The sequence below is a fragment of the Heterodontus francisci genome, chromosome 12 (genome assembly GCF_036365525.1).
Source record: "Heterodontus francisci isolate sHetFra1 chromosome 12, sHetFra1.hap1, whole genome shotgun sequence".
Classification (NCBI taxonomy): Eukaryota; Metazoa; Chordata; class Chondrichthyes; order Heterodontiformes; family Heterodontidae; genus Heterodontus; species Heterodontus francisci.
In genome coordinates this window covers 93,138,656-93,156,003 of record NC_090382.1, presented here as the reverse complement: position 1 = coordinate 93,156,003, position 17,348 = coordinate 93,138,656, and the positions used below count along the sequence as shown (strand labels likewise).

The 17,348-nt window shown below is 43.3% G+C and overlaps 1 protein-coding gene across 17 annotated transcripts in view; it reads left to right on the top strand.

Moving 5' to 3' along the window:
* Window positions 1-17,348, top strand: part of LOC137375999 (teneurin-2-like) — an 812,476-nt gene that overhangs the window by 652,081 nt on the left and 143,047 nt on the right. For 16 of the 17 annotated variants that reach the window (XM_068043888.1, XM_068043886.1, XM_068043879.1 and 13 more), the window contains one exon: window positions 8,897-8,998. The exons of the other annotated variant lie outside the window; for it this stretch is intronic. In XM_068043888.1, coding sequence (XP_067899989.1) covers window positions 8,897-8,998 — 102 coding nt within the window. The remainder of the gene's footprint in view (window positions 1-8,896; window positions 8,999-17,348) is intronic. 17 annotated transcript variants of the gene reach the window in all.

Below are 17,348 nucleotides of genomic sequence, written 5' to 3'. Positions count from 1 at the left end.
CCCCTTCTGAGCTCCTGCTTTCAGACACCCAACATCTGCCGCCTGGCCAGCCGTGTCAGCCCAAGGATGGAAGAGACAGAGCAACAGCACAGCACTAATGAAGAGGCCCTATCACTTGATCTGACGCTCACAGCCACCAGTTCAGATACTGGCAATGTACATACCTTGGAGACAAGCATATAGTTGGGATTAGCACGTGGTGAGTCACCAGGTATGAGTGAGGTGCAGCCAGGCCAGGGATGCAGACAGGATGGTTCATTTGCCAGTTTACTGGAGGGTGAGGTGGCAGACAAGTTCTGCTGCATAGGACTCAGATGAGGACCTTGATGGCGCAGCCTACAGGAGTGTGCTGATGGGCATGCACACCACGATGCTGGGTGCATTGGCTGGCTTGTCAGGCAGTTTCCTGTTACTGTCAAGGAGCAAGGAGGAGTCTGGCACCAACCTGGCTGAGGGCATGGCGCAGAGATTGCCTTCTCCACAGACACTGCTCATTTCCTCGTCGTCCTGCAGTGCCAGAGGCACTGCCCCTGCTGCCTCACATGTGTTGCTGCCTTTGTGTGCATAGGTTACTTAGTCCTCTGCCCTTCATGTGTGGATGCGGCAACAGAGTCTGACAAATTTCAGGAACTAATGAAAATATCTCCGCAAACACTCCAGATTACTTTCAGACACTTTGCAATCGAAAAAGTTCCAAAAATTTAACTTACATCCAAATAGTGTGCCTGGCCCTTTAAATAATGCTGCTGTAGGGCCTGTCACGAACACGTGCTATGCCGAATGATGATTTCTTTTAATCCATCAGCTGGAAACCTGAATTAACTTTGTAAAATGGTAACGGCAGCAGCTACAATGGCCACCGAAATTGGCATCAAAATCCCTTACGTTCCACTGCATTGAGAGGGAGTCGAATTGTCTGATCAGTCCCCTCCAGAACAATGACTTGGGAAGTTTGGATTGCATCACCTGGCCAGTCTCCATTCACAAGAAATTTAAAGGCAAACACTTGGGACATTAAACTGGTGGAGATGAACCACTCAAAGGTAATCACTTTAACAATGGGACCCTGATTGAGAGAAGGAAATTCCTAGACATGAACTAATTAAGTTGCAAGAGGAAATACACACTGAGCCATCACGTGACAGGCCTACCATCTGTGTGTTTTAAGCTTGGTTTTCTCTCTCTGCAGCAGACAAGCATCTGGACGCCAATCAGAGGAGACCCAAGTTGAGTTCCTCTCTCTCTCTTTCTCCCCAGTGCTGGCTGTAACCACCTAAGCCTATCACTGCGGCAGACAGAAACCTCCGTGAAGGAACTCATCCGCATCGATGTTTCGAGGAAGACCACCCAATCCGCTAGCCACATCTACAAGCTGGAAGCCTCAGAACCACTGAGTTCAGCTGGAAGCCAACCAAGTCACCAAATTCCACATACTGTATACCCCTTTTTATTGCACCAGACTCTAATCCAACCGATCCCTCCTTTCCCACTCTGTCACCTATTTCTGTATGTGTGTGTGAGAGACCCTCGAGTGTGTGTGTATGTTTGTGGAAGTTGGAGTGTAGTTTATTATTTTACTTAGATTGGTTTAAATGCAATAAAGCTAACCTCTTTCTTTGTTAAACTCCAGAAAACTTGTCCGATTGGTTCTTTTCTGATCATAGCACGTAAATAGTGAAACACTCACTGAATTGGCTATAACATCCACTTTAAAAAAAGAAATAAACCCTGTTGTGGTCAAACAAGGAGAGGGACAAGAGGGGAGCCCTTCAACCCCTCCTCACTTGATCGTAACAGGCCCATACTGCTGCTTCACCATTTTTTCACTGTGGAACAACATAGGTGATGCCAGGACCTGAGTTGTTCAAATTTGGGATCCTGGCGTCACATCAACACCAAATCAATTTGTTCAGGTGCATGCAGGGGATGCACCTGCATGCATGCATATTCTTGGAGAAAAGGTTGCACCTGCCTGCGGGAAAACCAGGAAGGCCTTTGTATGCAAAATGGCGCACTGACACGGAACACAAAAGTCCGAGTGTATCAGGCCTGTGTCCTCAGTACCTTGCACTATGGCAGCAAGGCCTGGACAACGTATGTCAGCCAAGAGCGACGTCTCAATTCATTCCATCTTCGCTGCCTCCGGAGAATACTTGGCATCAGGTGGCAGGACCGTATCTCCAACACAGAAGTCCTCGAGGCGGCCAACATCCCCAGCTTGTACACACTACTGAGTCAGCGGCGCTTGAGATGGCATGGCCATGTGAGCCGCATGGAAGATGGCAGGATCCCCAAAGACACATTGTACAGCGAGCACGCCACTGGTATCAGACCCACCGGCCGTCCATGTCTCCGCTATAAAGACGTCTGCAAACGCGACATGAAATCCTGTGACATTGATCACAAGTCGTGGGAGTCAGTTGCCAGCGTTCGCCAGAGCTGGCGGGCAGCCATAAAGACGGGGCTAAAATGTGGCGAGTCGAAGAGACTTAGTAGTTGGCAGGAAAAAAGACAGAGCCGCAAGGGGAGAGCCAACTGTGCAACAGCCCTGACAAACAAATTTCTCTGCAGCACCTGTGGAAAAGCCTGTCACTCTCGAATTGGCCTTTATAGCCACTCCAGGCGCTGCTTCACAAACCACTGACCACCTCCAGGCGCGTATCCATTGTCTCTCGAGATAAGGAGACCCAAAAGAACCTTGAGTGTCTGAACAAAGACTGAAAACAGTGATCTCTTATACAGTGAAGTCCAGATCAGCGATTATTTGCTTTGCATGGCAAGTATAAGTTTTGTGAACTAATATTTCACCTTCAGTTCGGGGATGTATTGCTAACTGTAGCCAGTGGTATTGGATCTTGAACTCTAGTGTTTTGTGTAGCTTGCTGACACCAGATTTCTTTCATTTGCATCAGTCAATAAGTAATCACTGTGACTCTCGCATCTTTCTGGTCCTTATTTATCTCTGCCTCATTTCCAGAGGTGTGATTTGTCTTTCATTAGAGGGGAAAAAAAGTCTCATTTTCAGTTGTCAATAATCATTTCAATCCTCTGTTTAAAATTTCATATCAATCCCTACTAAAACAAGATGAATTGTTCAGCTTTCAAAACTTTGATTGATATATTTTTGTTACTTTTTTAATGAATATATAAACTTCAGAACATTGGCCAGTAAATGGTCTAAAATTGTTCGGTAACGGTATCAAGGGCTATGGGGAAAATCAAAAAAATTGAGTTCAGATGGAGCTCAGCCATGATCTCTGAGAATGACAGAACAGGCTTGAGGGGCTAAATGGCATACTCCTGTTCCTATTTTCAAAAAGTTGCAAAGTTATGAATTGATTTTTGTTATATATACTTTGGCCAGGCTATTCTCCTACACTTTCACCTTTGAAGTAAATGCCACACAGTGTGGGTTGTTTGCCTCATGTTTTTCACACGGAGAGCTCTTGACCTAAGCTATGCCTTTGGATGGAGGAGGTGAAGCAGAGAACAAAAAAAAGAAGGAAAGGGCTAACAGCAGACAAGAAACTTCCTGTTCCCCACACAGAGGGAAAAAGAAACAAAAGAGCAGCTAGTCACCCAGTCTTTCAATTCTTCTGGCTTTTGACCACAAGCAGCATTAGCAATAGGATCATGAAATTGTAGATACTATGGAGAAACCTATCTATATCAACAACTTGCATTTATATACCGATGTTAGTTTAGTAAAATGTCCCAAGGTGCTTCACAGGAGTGCTGTCAAACAAAATTTGGCACCAAACCACATTAAGAGACATTAGGACTAGAGACCAAAAAAGAAAAAAGACTTGCATTTTTATAGTGTTTTTCACAACACCGGACGGCACAAAGCACTTTACAGCCATTGAAGTACTTTTGAAGTGTAGTCACTGTTGTGAAGTAGCAAACCAAAAGCTTGATCAAAGAGGTACGTTTTATGGAGCATCTTAAAGGAGGATAGAGAGGAAGCAAGATGGAGAAGTTTAGGGAAAGAATTCCAGTGCCTAGGTCCTAGGCACCTGAAGGCACGGCCACCAATGATGCAGTGATTAAAATTGGGGATGTGCAAGAGGCCAGAATTGGAGGAATGCAGAAATCTTAGAACATTGTAGGGCAGGAGGAAGTTACAGAGATAGGGAGGGACAAGTCCATGAAGGGATTAGAAAACAAGGACTAAGAATTTTAAAATCAAGGCCAGACCAAAAAGGAAATGAAAGAGGATACAAACACTTTTTATTGAATATATAAACTGCAAAACATTGGCCAGTAAAAATTCAAATGAGCTTTATTTTACTGCTGATGGTTGCCCACTTAACAAAAGGAGCATGATCACCATTTACGATTTTAACAGAAAATGGTCACCATTTTGGGAAAGGAGCTTACAGTTTCTGTAACTACCACTATCCGATGTGTATTTTGTCAATGCTACACTTTTGGCATCTGGTTTTAAAAAGTAACCACAGCAGTTACTTTTTGTTGTCAGTCTTAACGATTTTGATGTTGTCCTTTGTTGCACAGAGGTGGGATCAATGACAGGTTAATAACATTGGTGCTCTGTAATCTATCAGAGGTCTGTTACCAAGGGAGCCTGCTTTTTGACTGTGAGTCGTATTAGGGAGTGCCGTCATGTGAAATGGAGAGCAGTGGAGAGGAAGAAGTGTCAGGAAAGGTAATGAGAAAAATAGATAAGTCTGAATAAGGATCTATACAGGATTTCTGGTGACCCTCCTTCTCGAGGATGCAGGCCAGGAAAAAACACATATTATTTTCCACTGATTTATCTGGTCAGGTAGTGCCTGCTTTACACACAAACACTAAACAATGTGCTGCCCAAGGAATTTAAACCCCTGTTGCCAGAAGAGTAACTGAGGAACTGTCAGCCCATCAACAGAATGGAGTAGAGGTATGTACAGTAGCAATAATGTGCAGGGCCCTTAAACTGCTGATATAAGCCATTGTGCTATTATATATCAACAGGACAGAAGAGCGTTACACAGCCGTGATAAAATCAGGACATTTTAACACAAGACTGGTGCTTGAGTTTACTTAATTCATCAGCTCTGTGATTGTGTCATAGCTCATAACTCCTTCCAACCTGTTCATTTAAATAAATATATTTGCTGTAATCTCTTGAAGAAGGTAGCGAAGAAGAAACTTGATAATTGTAGGCCTGTTAGACTAATGTCAATTGTAGGTTCAGACTTAGAATACATAATTTGTGATCAAATTAGTGAGCATTTAGAGATGCATGGGATAATCAAGGACAGCAAGTCATGTTTGACAACTTTAATTTTTCGAAGAAATGGCGGATTGTATAGATAATATGATCCTTGAGCTTCATTTACACATTCGGGGGAGCTGCTAGCACCTGCTGTGCCTCAAGTGAATTCCAGACACGTTCACATATACATGAGCATATAGCAGGCTTGCATGGTTACCCAGTTATAACAATACTTCATGCATACCTATGCTTCCTCCATTCTACTGTGGACCAGGCCCCTTCTAAGCTTTTCTTTTACTCTGTGGCTCTACTGAAGATATTTCTGATCTGTTGCTGATTTTTTTTTATATAGTCAGCAGTACTTCACAAGGTCCATCAAACCCTCACATTCAGGTATCAGGTCTGTAGAAACTGTTCTGTGCTTCAACTCAGAATGTGGTCCCTAATCATTTCTGTGGCCAGGACAAGAAACATAGTCATGCTCTTTGTAGGCAGTGCTTTGTTAAGATCAGAGTAGATCACTTACTGTTGAAGATTTCAGAAACTGACAGTAGCATCATATTGTGATAAGTTTTGAGTCTAATACACTCAGGTCGCAGTCCCTTTTGACTGCTGAGGTAGCCTTCTGAGAGAGGCACAGCACGTTCATGTAATGGACAGGTCCAAACCACCAGCAGAAACCATGACAGCATGGCAATTAGGCAAGAAGAAAAATACAAAGAGCAAGATACTGTTCAGAACTTCTACTACGGGCATTCATTACCAGCCATTAACTATTCAGAAAAGATATAATGGTTGAACTAAGCAGTACTTCATGTTAACTATGACAAAGACCAATAAAGCACAGGATTTATTTTGTGACAGGTGATTGAGACAAAACCAAATTATCTTTTGGCATTTAAGATTATTTCTATTCATGTATTTTAAAAATTAGATATATTTACCCTAAAAACAGTAATTTCTAATTTGCCAGCCCTTTAAAACACTTTGAGACAAACGCATAATATAAATTGGATATTAAAAGTTTGTTTTCTCTTTCAATCCCAATTTGTTTATTTTAAGGATAAACTGTTGGTTATGAAACCAAGATTTCTATTTGAGTAACTCAGTATTCCCAATTGAACAGAGATCATTGTTCCTTCCTCATCTCTTGGTCAAAAATCCTGAATACCTGACCAAACACCCTTGTGGGAGTATCATTGCCAGTGGATTTACAGCAGTTCATGAAAGTCCGTCACCACCATTACATGACAACTAGGGATGGGCAATGAATGTGTCCTTACCACACATTCTGAGAACAAGTTGAAGAAAAGAAAACCATATCAACCTACAGGGTGTCATCATGTAATTTGCTCAATCAGGTTTGCTCCACTTACGAGCAATTTTTTTGACATTCATCAATCAAATATAGTGCTTAAGCATCATAGCAGCTTATTTAGTATTACTGCATATTTAGGCATTGTACTTTCTGGTGCTCAACCCCTCCCCCGCCCCCATCCATGCAAATTCAGGGAAAGAGTAGCTCTGAGGAAATAATACACATCATGTTTTATTCAGTATTTTTAAAAAGTTAAAAACAGCTTTGAAATTTTGCATTTGGTAGGATTGGAATATTTAATTTGAAAACTGCAAACCCCAGTCTCCAGAATTCCCCTTGAGGGTTTTTGGGGACAGGACAGGGCCAGGGCAGAGCTTCCATCCAACGCATGGATGTGCTCTACAACTCCCAAGGTCAGAACCATTTTCATAGTTTGGGCAGATGCTAATGCCATTTTTAAGCACATTTTGGGCACTCATCTCCATGGGAGTGAGGAATATTGCTGCAGCAGCCTGTTGCAGAGTAAACAGGGCCACTATGCTGGCTGAAGAGCGGGAGAGATTTTCAAACCACTCCAAATGTGAATGTCACTGTGCTCACCTGGACCAGGATCAGGTACTGTCAAGCAAGTACATCTGCTTCAAGCAGCTATGATCCTGCCTGTCCTTCCTCTTTCTGTAATGACATCTTCGAAAGAGTTGGGCGCAAGAAACCACGTCCGATAGACATGAAAGGTCGCCCAGTGATACCTGGTGGCCTTCCAGGGGACGGGGTGGGCCCCCACTTCCCCAACCACCCCCCAGGACCGGAGATGCCCCCTTCCCCCCAAACGACCACCCTTGCCTTGCCGGCAACTGATCTGCCCGGCGAAGCAAACCAAATTTACGTTGGTCCCGGCTCCATGTCCTCGGCTGGGCTGCAGTCCCAGCAGTGGCCACCGCTCCTGGTGGCGCTGCTGGGACTAAGAGCTGCCGGTCCAATGATTGGCCGGCAGCTCAATTAGGCAGGATTTCCTCCCTCAAGCAAGTGGAGGTCCTGCCTCTGAACATTTAAAGCCTGGGGACCCGTAAAATGTGGGTCGGATCCCCGGGCTGGGCGGATGCGGGTTCGCCACCAACTTTTACATCAGCGGCCAGCTCCCGTCCGCCCGTCATAAAATCCAGCCCAACGTTTCAGGTCAGTGACCTTTCATCAGATATCTAGTTTCCTTTCTGAAAGATGTGCAGTGTTCTAGAATGAAAAGTTTAGTTTAGTTTAGTTTAGTTTAGAGATACAGCACTGAAACAGGCCCTTCGGCCCACCGAGTCTGTGCCGACCATCAACCACCCATTTATACTAATCCTACACTAATCCCATATCCCTATCACATCCCCACCTGTCCCTATATATTTCCCTACCACCTACCTATACTAGGGGCAATTTATAATGGCCAATTAACCTATCAACCAAAGCTTTATTTTATCTTTTCAAGGCAGTATTTCTGAGTAGGCTTTGCAATTTCTGCTTGTAATTTCTGTGCCCACCTGTTGATAAGTCACTACAGTTGGGGAAGACAGGAGAAAAGGCAATAAAATTAGAAACAGAAAGAAATTGGTTTGGGAGCTGAGTCACACAATGGATCAGCATTCGACCTCATACCTCTGGAATCTGGTTTCACATTCAGCCATATTTCTGTGCTAATTGCTAAGTATCTAGTGGAGAATGGTATTGAAGGTTAGAAAGATAAACATACGAAGTGATCAAATATTCTTTCTAATATGGTATTTCACATACTGCTGAGATCATGGAAATATCAGCTGTGGAAAGTAGTTGATTAAGACTGAATAATGTATATTCCAACATTAGCAAGATAGTCTGTACTTTCGTTCAATTACCTTGGCAGCCCAGGAAGAAATTTTGCAGAACATTTCCTAAGGAGATTAGATCAGTTGGATGGAGTCCATTGTAAGGCAAATTGTACATGGTCAATGGAAGGAAAAGATTTGATGAGTTAAATCTTATTATTATCCAATACTTTCATGTGTCCTTAACTTGACATTTTGCAAAGTTGTAGGGACTGAAAATGTCACGCTGGTGCATTGGTGAGTGTGGTTTTTCAGCTGAGTTTGTTGAGATGAACTAAGTTAATTCTACTTCTGCTTCGTGTTGACCTTTCAAGACTTGAAACTCATGCCAAAATGGAAAAGGTGTTCCATTCTCCAGCACCCTCAGCCATTGCCTTGATGAATGTAGAAGATAATTTACTTCAAAACAAAAAGTAAAAACTAAAATGGTTTTGGGATCTTACCGTAGAAAAAATCAGTTATTGAATATTCACCAAAATAGACACTGATTACTAACCATGCTTATGACATTGTCAGATTCTGTGCAGGAGTGTCCTCACAATTGCCATGGCAATGGAGAATGTGTGTCGGGCGTTTGTCACTGTTTCCCAGGATTCCATGGGGCTGACTGTGCAAAAGGTACCGTTTGCTCTCTTATTTATAACTGAAGGCCACTCACATCAGTTTCTGTTGTAAATATAATGGAATCTGTCCATGGACAGCAGTATGATATCAGTAAAAGGGAACCATATTTTAGAGGTAACATTCAAAATTGCAATTACATATTCTCAAGCTTTACTTTGTTCTTAATAATTTACTACTGTAATAGTGTGAGGCATTGTATTCAACTATTTCTGGCAGACGTATCAGTGAAGGAAACCTTTTGGAAAAAGTCCAGTCTATAACAATACTGGCAGTTGTATCTGTTTATTCAGTGATGATGAACTGCTTTTTGTTTGGGATGGGTGTTTGGGGGTTGCTTAAGATTGGCCTTCACAGTGTTGTTTATTTTCTGGTTGCATGAAACTAATTAGAATTAAATGAGCAATCACACTTGCAGCCACAATAAAAATGGCTAGTGTGCGGAAGAAAAGGGTTACTGCCTATCGGTGATAACCGTGTCAAAGGGGCTTCACATTTTATATAACCCATGCTTTTCCTCACCAGGGAATGCTCGATTCTGGTTGCAAAAAAAAGTCATTCATTCCTCAGAACACTTACTTTTCATCTTAATAGGCACAACAAAATTCTCCAAGAGAAAACCAGCAGAACTAATTCCACCCAATTCAACACGAGAAGATATCAAATGTTATTCATTTTAGACCTTGAAATGCTCGTCCAAACACTTGTTCAAGTTGTGTGCAGTCCTGCCTGTTCAGCAGGCTAATGATCAGCACAGTTAACTTAAAATTGGTAGGTTAGGATAACATGGAAACTGAATGCCACATAGATACAGATATATTGACCCAGCTATAAAGTGAATAAGATTGGGAAAAATCTGTTTATTTCCAAGTCATGTTTTGAATGAACAATTATTTCCCCCAAAAGCAGGCAATTATTGTAGCAAATAATATTTATTTTGAGGGAGTTTCTTTTTGCCTGGTGCTGTGAGGCATCAACATGTGAAGAGCTCAGAATTCACATACTTCAACAACAAAGCACATTCTCAATACATAAATCATACTTTTTAAAGGGAATTCTCGATCATTCTCCATCGAAGTTTACAGCAAAAAGGCATGCCATTCGTATCTGTCCTAGTGCTAAAGCACTCATCTCATTATCCTGCCCTCTCCCCATAATCCTGCATCTTTCTTTTCTTCAAATATTCATCCTGGTTTCCCTTAAAAGATGTAATGCTCTCTAATTCAGGCATTCTTGTAGCATAACATCCCCTGCTCCAATGAGTCTCTGGCATATAAAAAACAAATTCTGCTGACTGTCATTCAGTGACAGTTTTAAATTGATGTCCCTCATCATCGACTCCCCAGTGGAAAAAATATCCCTATCTATTTACCATATCAAAACACTTCATCATTTAAAAAACTTTCATTAAATCTCTTATCCTTCCCTGCTCTGGTGGAAATAGTCACACAATCTTAAATCGCTCCTCATAACTAAAATTTCCCACTTTTGGTGTCATCCAGGAGCATTTACATAGTAGGCTCTCTGACCTTAATGCCCTTTGGGTAACTAAAACTTCACTCTAAGGGCGGAATTTTACCGGCCCCTCGACACCACGGGTCGTGGCACGGGGGCCGGTAAAATTCTGCGGGGAGAGGTCTGCCTCGAGAAGGGCCCGCCACATATTACCGGCGGCAGGGGGGGGGCCTTGGTGCTGCCCCCTGCCGAATGGCAGCAGGCCCTTCATCTTAATATGTAAATGAAGAATAATTATATACAAATTACAAATGTACTTACCTGCAGGCGGTGGCCATCCCACGCCAATTTAACGGCCACCATTCATGCTCCACGCGCCTTCGGAACTCTGCACGGAGTTCTGAGGCAAGAACCTGCTGGGGAGGGGGGAGGAATAAAATTTTCAGGGCTGGAGGGGTGGAGGAATGGGGAAATCAATTTTTATTGGATGGGGAAGGGATTGTAGGCCAAGTGTCAGAAGTTTGGGGGGTAAAGTTCGGGTAGGGAAAAAGGCATGTGTAGGTCATTTCAGGCATTGAAATGACTATTGACGGGGTTGGGGAAGGGCCATCCAACATCTTTATTGTTTTTTAATAAAAATTTAACAATGCAGCACCTTTTAAAAATTAAAAGTAATTCTAAGCGCTTAAAGCCCTTTAAAAATGGCGCTGGCGCCTACGTGGCTGTTGCTGGGGATACGGCACCCGCCTCCTCTACATCATCGGGACGGTCGCTTCACCCCCTCTATTTAAATGAGCCACCGCGCCTAATATCGTGGGGGCTCCTCGGTGGCAATTCCACGTCACAAGGCCACCGAGTTGAAAGCGCGATTAAAATTCAACCCTGACTGTGATCTAACCAATGTTTTATACAAATTAATCATGACTTCCTTAGTGTTGTACGCTGTGCCCCTATTTATAAAACCTAAAATCATGTTGACTTTCAGTATATCTTTATCTACCAACTCACACTTCCAAGAGATTTGAACTGTTTGTCTATCCTTCATTATCTTTCCATTGAATGTATACTCTGTTCTTTAGTTTTCCTCCCAAAATCTATTACTTCACATTTATCAACATTAAGTTGCATCTGCCACCTTTGTGCCTATTCTGCTAACTTATTACTATCTTTTGTAACCAACACAACTAACACTAAGTTAAAAACATAAAGTGGCAACTGATTTGAATCTACTAAATTATAACATTATCAGATGGAACATTGGGAACAGGACGAGGGGCATCAAAATCAACCACCAAACTAAACAATGATATTACTAAGTAGTCTTGAAACGCCCATAGCATACAAGGCTACGGGCCAAGAGTGGGAAAATGGGGTTGGATTGGATGGGTGCTTGATGGTCGACACAGACGCGTTGGGCCAAAGGGCCTGTTTCTGTGCTGTACAACTCTATGACTCTATTAAACGTGGTCCATTCAGCCAATATGCTTCCAATGCTATTTAAAAGCTATGATGGGTGAATACAGCAGTTTACACAGGAACATTGTAAAAAGAATTATTTTAACCTGTTTTAACAAGTAATAAATAATTATCTGAAGAAATACTCCCAATTTTTTTGACTCATAGAGCTTTCCCTCATGTGATTATAATTGTGGCCAATTTGAAATGTTTGTTCTTTTAATTCAAAATGCCATTAAAAAAAAGCATTTAATTTTTAAAAATCAACAGTAGAATCTATTTGTAATGATCACCTCTTGTGGTGAGAAGGCAGGATATACAAGCCTCAAATAATTAAATGTCAAGATCAGCTTGAATAAAACATGCAGCTTTTCCATTGTAATAAAAATAGAAAGTGCTGGAAATACTCAGCAGGTCTGGCAGCACCTTTGGAGAGAGAAACAGAGTTAACGTTTCAGGTCTGTGACCTTTCATCAGAACTGGGAGAAGTTTGAAATGTAATCGGTTTTGAGCAAGTGAAAGCCGAGAGGCTGGGAAGAAGAACAAAAGGGAATGCCTGTGATCGGATGGAAGGCAGAAGAGATTAAATGACAAAAGGTTTCATGGTGCAAAGCCAAAGGGAATGGCATTGGGACAAGTAAAGAAACAAAACATTTGCCTACAGGAGGTGTTAATGGCAAGATAGCAGCTGTCTGAATGCAAAGTAATTAAGAAACAAGAAAAAAAAACAAACCAGCTACATCCCCTTATGCCCCAGCTTAATGAATTTCGAGCCAGCACAACGCTGAGCTCTTCTTCCATCACCTCTGCCTCTACACGCAGTTCTTTGACCAGGAGTCTTACCCCGCTCAGCGGACCCTTTTACCCATCTCCACTATTTTCCCCCCACCTGGACCCTGCCTTTGGCCTCTTACCCTCTCTCAATCTTTTCATTGAGAATGCCGGTGTGACATCAGCCGTCTCAATTTCTCTGGTCCCCTCACTCACTCTAACCTGCCTCCCTCTGAACTTGCAGAACTCTGTTCTCTCAGGTCCAGCCCTAACATCATCATCAAACCTTCTGACAAGGATGGTGCCACTGTTATCTGGCATACTGACTTCTACCTGCTGGATACTGGATGCCAACTCTCTGATTACTTCTTCCTACCTTCCCTAGACCATGGCCTCACCTCTGAACATCAAGCCATTGTTTCCAGGTCTGTTACTGACCTTATCTCCTTTGGAGATCTTCACACCATGGCCTCCAATCTCATAGTCCCCCAATCTTCTACCTCCTTCCCAAAATCCACAAACAGGACTGCCCTGGTAGACCCATTGTTTCAGCCTGTTCCTGCCCACTGAACTGATTTCTTCCTATCTCAACTCTATTTTTACTCCCCTTGTCCAGTCTCTTCCCACCTACATCAGTGACTCTTCCGATGCCCTCTGTCACTTTAACAGTTTCCTAATTCCTGGTCCTGACTGTCTCCTATTCACCATGAATATCCAATCTCTCTATGCCCCACCCCCCCCCCATCTCTCACCAGGACGGTCTGAGAGCTCTCTGCTTCTTCCTCGAACGGAGGCCCGACCAGTCCCCATCTATCATCATCTTCCTCTGCCTGTCTGAACCTGTTCTTACACTGAAGAACTTCTCCTTCAACTCCACTCACTTCCTCCAAATAAAAGGTGTTGCTATTGGTACCCCATGGGTCTGAGCAATGCCTGCCTTTTGTGGGATTATGTGAAACATTCGTTGTTCCTGTCATCCTCTACACCACCACCCCCTCACCACCACCTCTTTTTCTGGTATATTGATCACTGTATCAGTGCTGTTTCCTGCTGTCGCCCTGAACTGGAAAATCTCATTGACTTTGCTTCCAATTTCCACCCTTCCTGCACCTTCACATAGACCATCGCCAACTCGGTGAAATATTAAATACGATAAGCATAATGAGAGAGGAAGTACTAGAGGGTCTGATTCTTGAAAGTGGATAAATCGCCAGAGCTGGATGGATTGCATCCCAGGTTGTTAAAGGAAGCCTGGGAGGAAATAATGAATCCTGTGAGGATCACCTTCAATTCCTCACTGGATACAGGTGAGGTGCCAGAGGATTGGAGGTCTGTGAAAGTTGTACCATTGTTTAAAAAGGGTGCAAGGAATAGGCCAAATAATTATAAGCCGGTCAGTCTGACCTCGGTGGTGGGTAAATTATTAGAATCAATTCTGACAGACAGGATAAACTGCCGCTTAGAAAGGCACTGATTAATCAGCATGGATTTGTTAAGGGAAGATCATGTCTCACTAGATTGATTGAGTTTTTTGAGGAAGTAACAAAGTCGATTGATGAGGATAGTGCAGTGGATGTGGTCTACGTGGATTTTAGGCATTTGACAAGGTTCCACATGGCAGACTGGTCAGAAAAATGAAAGCCCATGGGATACAGGAGGATATAGCAGGTTGGATCCAAAATTGGCTCAGTGACAGGAGACAAAAGGTAGTAGTCGACAGATGTTTTTGCGAATGGAAAGCAGTTTCCAGTGGCGTTCCACAAGGCTCAGTGTTGGGTCCCTTGCTATTTGAGGTATATATTAATGATTTGGACTTAAATGTGGGAGGCACGATTGTAAAATTTGCTGATGACACAAAAATTGGCCGTGTAGTTGAGAGTGAAGAGGACAGTCGTAGACTCCAGAAAGATATCAATGGTTTGGTTGAGTAGGTGGAAAAGTGACAAATGGAATTCAGTCTGGAGAAGTGTGAGATAATGCATTTGGGGAGGGCAAACAAAGCAAGGGAAGACACAATAAACGGGAGGATATTGAAAGGGATAGATGAAGTGAGAGACCTTGGAGTGCATGTCCACATGTCCCTGAAGGTGGCAGGACAGGTAGATAGAGTGGTGAAGAAGGCATATGGAATGTTTTCCTTTACTGGCCGAGGTATAGAATACAAAAGTGGGGATGTAATGCTGGAACTGTATAAAACACTGGTTAGGCCACAACTGGAGTATTGCGTACAGTTCTGGTCACCACATTACAGGAAGGACATAATTGCTCTGGAGAGAGTACAGAGGAGATTTACAAGAATGTTGCCAGGGCTTAAAGTTTCAGCTATGTGGAAAGATTGGATCGGCTAGGTTTGTTTTCCTTGGAACAGAGGAGGCTGAGGGGTGACTTAAGTGAGGTGTACAAAATTATGAGGGGCCTAGATAGAGTAGACAGGAAGGACCTGTTTCCCCTAGTGGAGATGTCACATGGGGGCACAGATTTAAGGTGATTGCTGGAAGGATTAGAGGGGACAAGAGGAAAAACCTTTTTCACCCAGAGGGTGGTGGGTGTCTGGAATTCATTGTCATGGATTGGTGGTGGAGGCAGAAACCCTCAACTCTTTTAAAAGGTACCTGGACATGCACCTGAAGTGCTGCAACCTGCAAGGCTACAGACCAAGTGCTGGAAGATGGGATTAGATTGGGTAGCCAGTTATTTTCAGCTGGCACAAACACTTTGGGCTGAATGGCCTCCTTCTGTGCCATACTTTTTCTATGGTTCTATGGTTCTTTCCTTCCCTTCCTTGATTTCTCTGTCTCCATTTCTGGGGACAGGCTATCAACCAACGAATATTCACTATAAACCCACTGACTCCCACAGCTACCTCGCATACATTTCCTCACATCCCGCATCATAGAGTCATAGAGTTATACAGCACAGAAACAGGCCCTTCAGCCCATCGTGTCCATGCTGGCCATCAAGAACCTATCTATTCTAATCCCATTTTCCAGCATGTGGCCCATAGTATGCTATGGCATTTCAAGTGCTCAACTAAATACTTCTTAAATGTTGTGAGAGTTCGTGCTTCGACCACCTCTTCAGGCAGTGTGTTCACCCTCTGGGTGAAAAAGTTTTTCCTCAAAATCCCCTCTAAACCTCCTGCCCGTTACCTTAAATCTATGCCTCCTGGTTATTGACACCTCCGCTATTGGAAAAAGTTTCTTCCTATCTACCCTATCTATGCCCCTCATAATTTTGTATACCTCAATCAAGTCCCCTCTCAGCCTTCTCTGTTCCAAGGAAAACAACCCTAGCCTTTTCAGTCTCTCTTCTAAGCTGAAATGCTCCAGCCCAGGCAACATCCTAGTGACTCTCCTCTGCACCCTCTCCTGAGCAATCACATCCTTCCTATAATGTGGCGGCCAGAACTGTACACAGTACTCCAGCTGTGGCCTAACTAGCGTTTTATACAGCTCCATCATCATCATCACCATCACCTCCGTCCCTTTAAGGATTCTATTCCATTCTCCCTGTTTCTCCGTCTTGATCATATCTGTTTGGATGATGCAACATTCCATGCTGGCGCTTCCAAATATGTCTTCCTTTTTCCTCAATTGAGGATTCACCCCCCCTGCCCCACTATGATCGACAGTGTCCATTCTATTTCATACACTTCTGGTTTCACCCCTGCGCCTCTCTACCAGAACCATGATAGGGTTCCCCTTGTCCTGACCTTACATCCCACCAGCCTCTGTATTCAATGGACTATCCTCCGCCATTTTTGCTTCTTCCACTGTATTGCCACAAAACACATCTTCCCCTCCCCTCCCCTTTCAGCATTCTGAAGGGACTGTTCCCTCCGAAATACCGTGGTCCACTCTTCAGTCACCCCCAATACCCTCTCCCTTTCTTACGGCATCTTTCCATGTAAGCACAGGAGATGCAACATCTTCCCTTTTACTTCCTTCCTTCTCACTGTCTAAGACTCCAAACACTGCTTCCAAGTGAAACAGCAATTTACATGTATTTCTTTCAATTTAATGTACTGTATTTGCTGCTCACGATGTGGTCTTCTCTACATTGGAGAGATCAGATGCAGGCTAGGTGACCACTTTGCAGAGTACCTCTGTTCAGTCCGAAAGCATCACCCTGAGCTTCCAGTTGCCTGTCATTTTAATTCTTTACCATGTTCCCACTCTGACCTTTCTGTCCTTGACCTGCTGCAATGTTCCAATGAAGCTCAACACAAGCTTGAGGAACAGCACCTCATCTTTCGACTGGGCACTTCACAGCCTTCAGGAGTCAGTGAGTTCAGTAATTTTAGATTATAACTGCTGCCCCCATTTTGCTTAGTGTCTTTTCTTTCCTTTTTTTTGCTTGTTTCTTAATTCCATTAGTTTGCCTTCGGATGGCTGCTATCCTGCCATTCACGCCTCCTGTAGACACACCTTTTGTTTCTTTACTTGTCCAATTACCATTCCCTTTGGCTTTGCACCATGAAGCCTTTTGTCAATTAATCTCTCCTGCTGTCCACCCGATCACAGATCTTACCTTTCGTCCTTCTTCCCACCCTCCCTGCTTTCACATGCTCAAAACCTGTTACATTTCTAACTTTTCCCAGTTCTGATGAAAGGTCAGACCTGAAGCGTTGGGCTGGATTTTCAAAGGGTCGCTGGGTCGAGACCCG